This window comes from Coffea arabica, chromosome 10c (genome assembly GCF_036785885.1).
Source record: "Coffea arabica cultivar ET-39 chromosome 10c, Coffea Arabica ET-39 HiFi, whole genome shotgun sequence".
Classification (NCBI taxonomy): Eukaryota; Viridiplantae; Streptophyta; class Magnoliopsida; order Gentianales; family Rubiaceae; genus Coffea; species Coffea arabica.
The window spans coordinates 17,223,052-17,226,839 of record NC_092329.1 but is presented as its reverse complement, the minus strand read 5'-3'; the positions used below and the strand labels follow the sequence as shown (position 1 = coordinate 17,226,839).

Genomic DNA, 3,788 nt, shown 5'->3' with positions numbered 1-3,788 from the left:
GATAACCATTCAACTGTTATGGTCGATTTAGTGAAAAATATCCGATCACAAAAAATACGTTTAATTCTATTGTAAAATTGTTACTTCAATTTTCTACCAACTTTATAATTTTCTAACAATTTTATACAACCCAATACAAACTATTGATGACTACTAACATTAGATGCGATTACAATTGTAATCCATTTGTCTAAATTTGAAAAGAGTGAAACATCAATGGTGCCTGTATAATCTCGTCAACAAGTTGTAACAGCTTATTAACTGCTTGTAACGTACATATGCAGCATTCTCAAGTTGGGATAACCACTTAATGTCTCGTTCAAAATGTATAGTTACACATCATTCATCAACCTCATTTTGGGGGGAGGCGACGTCAACGCGTAGTTGCAATCCCTGTGTGTTATTTCTTCCCTGAAATGCGTAACGATGGCAAATCAGCAAATATTATTAATAAAACATACGATTAATGATATACGATATCCAAGTCTCCAATTAATAACATTACATAAATATGTGCTGTAACGATAAAAGTTTATCACCTGAGGTGATGGTGCAAATACATGATATGCATCAACATCACAGTGTGTTGAAATTATCCCACGCTCCTCCTACATTATATAGTATAAGTAATCGACTGTCAACAAATCATTACCAGTGCCTATATTGCTCACTTATAAAGTTAAATTGGACTAGACATTATAACAAAAATGATATATCAGACCATTAAGACATCTCTGATGGAGTTATGCTTGAAAAAAATAGAAAATCTGAGATGCATCCATTCTGTAGGGACACTTGCAGGAGGCCCCTGATTAGCCAAACGGTGGATCTTGAAATAATAAAAAATAATACGTTATTAAAGCGAACATACGTTAACTACATAATTTGCATGATTTGACAGCCTTCGGGAGCCCACCGTTACAATTAAAGAAAAAAAGGTAGCTCTACTACATGAACAAGAAGGTTTTATTTTAACTACTAAATGCATGCATACCGTTTGACTTTCATCGGTATCGGGAGCAACAACATTTGGAGGGCCATTCACTGTCTGACTCATTGAATGCGTCTACAAGTTTCGTATGGGCCAAATCATTGTATAAGACAAACAAAATACATATATCAGGAGGGATGACGGCCGTAACAACATTATCACACAATGTAACATCAATGCAACTATTTATGTTGTTAGAAACATCCAAATAAAAGTAAGAGTTATGTCCATTTTATATTAACCGAAACAGAGTCAGTAGATGAACGGCATCCCATAAACATGTATTCCTCAAATGAAACCGATGTCGGCTCCGATTCTGAGACCTACAGTATTGACACGACAATAATATTATTTCATAATGAATGTTACCTAAACTTTAGTTAATAGTATAACAATAACTTAGTTTTAGCATAAATGTTCCCCAAGTACCAAAATTTGATCCATACCGTAGTCTGTGTAGTTCTTGATAATCTAGATTTTCTTTTTACTCTGTCAAATTTATCGACCCAACTTCGCATCACTTTACTTTTCTTCCCACCGCCTCGTTTTTTAATGTCTCTTGCGACTACTGCCTCCCCCATTTCATTTACAATTTCAATTTTATCTCGTTCCTCCATATTCAGATTTTTTTGATTTTGCAAATGTTGCTCTTCACTTTCTGAGAGGAGGAGCTCAACTCTCTTTGACAAATCGGATATGACAGTGATTGCTACTTTGCTGGTGTCCTTCGACATTGCTGCTCGAGTTGCGACCTTAATCATGGCTGGAGCGAGCTCCCGATAACGAGTTGAAATCATGACTTTAGGATCAGCCACAACTTCCTGTCCTCGCCGATCAAAACAATCTCCAGCCCGAGCTCTTTTTGTCCATCGCCTCTTAATGTATTCAGGAGGAATTATTTTTATGCCCACGGTATCAAACACCTTCAACGCGTGCCCACATAAAATGCCTTCATTCTCGTATTTTTTGCAACTGCAACGTACACTTAGATCATTCCGATTGAATACTACTGTTCTTTCAGGTCCTCCATCATACCTCATGACCGTAAACTCCACAAACATCGCTGCATCTTGTTGTCTCAATATAACCATAGCTGTTGACTCGCCATATTCATTTTGGAATGCAACAAATACGGTTGGTGAATACGTCTCTGATGCATGCACAAGCATAGGTGTTTGCCTTAACCCTACCATGGGGAGCTTTTGCCTCATTTCATATTCTGCGATCAGTTCATTATGTCTCTTTTCATCAACCACCTGATTGAAATGTCTAAAGAACTGCACAAGGTCATGATCCAGTTTCAAATGATTTTTAATTGCTGCATTTAGGCTTTCGCTGAGTTGGGTGCTTCGCATTCCCGCAGTCCATCTTTCTTTCATCATGCACCTTGCCCATTTATCACGAATTTTGTACAACCCCGAGAGCCATTCATTATTTTCAAGATTGTGTTTCTTCACCATCGCCTCCCACACCCTATTGAATTGTTCCACTTCTTGAAACTCATACATGCAGGCACCAAACATGTATGGAAGATCACTATTTTCCTTGTAATGATTGCCAAGATGTTTCATAAAATTACGCCTTATGTGAAACGTACATAGATCATGAAATGTTTCAGGCATGACAATTGAAAGAGCGGCTGCCATGGCGTGATCTTGGTCGGTTAGTATGGTACTTGGATGTTTTCCGCACATTGCTTCTAAAAATGTACCAAACACCCATTTGAAAGAATCTATCGTCTCATCATACATAAGGGCAGCACCGAATATCACAATTTGCCTATGCTGGTTAAAACCCACAAATACTCCAAGTGGCCGGTATTCTTTATTTGTTTTGTAGGTTGTGTCGAATGTGACTACGTCTCCAAAAAAGTTGTAGTCAATTAACATTCCTGCATCAGCCCAAAAGATATTCGTTATTTGTTCTTCACAGTCCAGCTGTACGGCATGAAAAAAGGATGGATTCTCGAGTGTTTGCTCTTGAAAATAATTCAGCATGCTACCTGCTTCTCCATATTTCAAGCTCCTTTCCCGTCTTGTTCGAAGATATCGTTTAAGATCATCCCGAGTATATCCCACATTACCCATCCCACCTGCTTCCGTTCCCATAAGCTCATGGCTCTGTTTCAATGAAAACCCAGCATCCTCGCTTATTTCAGTTTGGAATCCTTGAGCCACACTCACTTTTCTTTGTGATGGCATCATGTGAGCACATTGAGCAATGTGCAACTCATGATTATGCTCTAAGACAAGGTCATGCACACGGTACTTCATTGTCCCTCTAAACAACACGATAACCATCTTAGCTCCACACCCTGTTTTCGTCGGCGCTCGTGTCCTCTTTGGCATCACATCACCTTCGTACTTGCGTTTCACACCTTCCTTGCAGCAACTATATCTCCTAGACGTGGTCATGCCGTCTTTGTCTTTATTCAGATAGTCTTTACGTACACTGAAACCCATTTTAAAGGCATACTTGTTGTAAAACTTGTACGCATCCTCTTCACTGTTGAACTCCATTCCTAATTCAGGGGTCCCATTTTCTGCCAATTTGCTGCAATCCATTACTTCTACTCCTGCCAATTATGTATCAAACACCCTAATTTGCAACATTTCATGAATAGTATGTACATAAACGCCAATATAAATGTATATTACCATTTATAATGTGTTATGAATCACACATTACTCGTATACCAAATCCTATTATTACGCTTATCAATATGATTAATGATTCACATCACCTTACTTTTACTCTAAGACAACGGTATTATCTATGTACAAATACAACTCCATGT

At 38.1% G+C, this 3,788-nt stretch overlaps 1 protein-coding gene across 1 annotated transcript; it reads right to left on the bottom strand.

Annotated features, from left to right (window-relative positions):
• Positions 1-339: 339 nt before the first annotated feature.
• LOC140015835 (protein FAR1-RELATED SEQUENCE 5-like) lies at positions 340-3,555 on the bottom strand. Its single transcript, XM_072068661.1, has 6 exons — positions 1,438-3,555; positions 1,234-1,314; positions 995-1,066; positions 722-829; positions 540-608; positions 340-411 (listed from the first exon to the last, which is right to left on the bottom strand). Exons 1-6 carry the CDS (start codon positions 3,553-3,555, stop codon positions 340-342), a joined length of 2,520 nt encoding a protein of 839 aa, XP_071924762.1.
• Between the last annotated feature and the right edge of the window lie 233 nt (positions 3,556-3,788).

Bases quoted from the DNA above. Each gene is read 5' to 3' on its own strand.
- LOC140015835 (XM_072068661.1), bottom strand. From the start codon at position 3,555: ATGGATTGCAGCAAATTGGCAGAAAATGGGACCCCTGAATTAGGAATG. The intron at 1,315-1,437 runs GTATGGATCAAA...TCAATACTGTAG, and splicing joins CAAGAACTACACAGACTACG to GTCTCAGAATCGGAGCCGAC. The intron at 830-994 runs GTATGCATGCAT...TATTATTTCAAG, and splicing joins ATACCGATGAAAGTCAAACG to ATCCACCGTTTGGCTAATCA.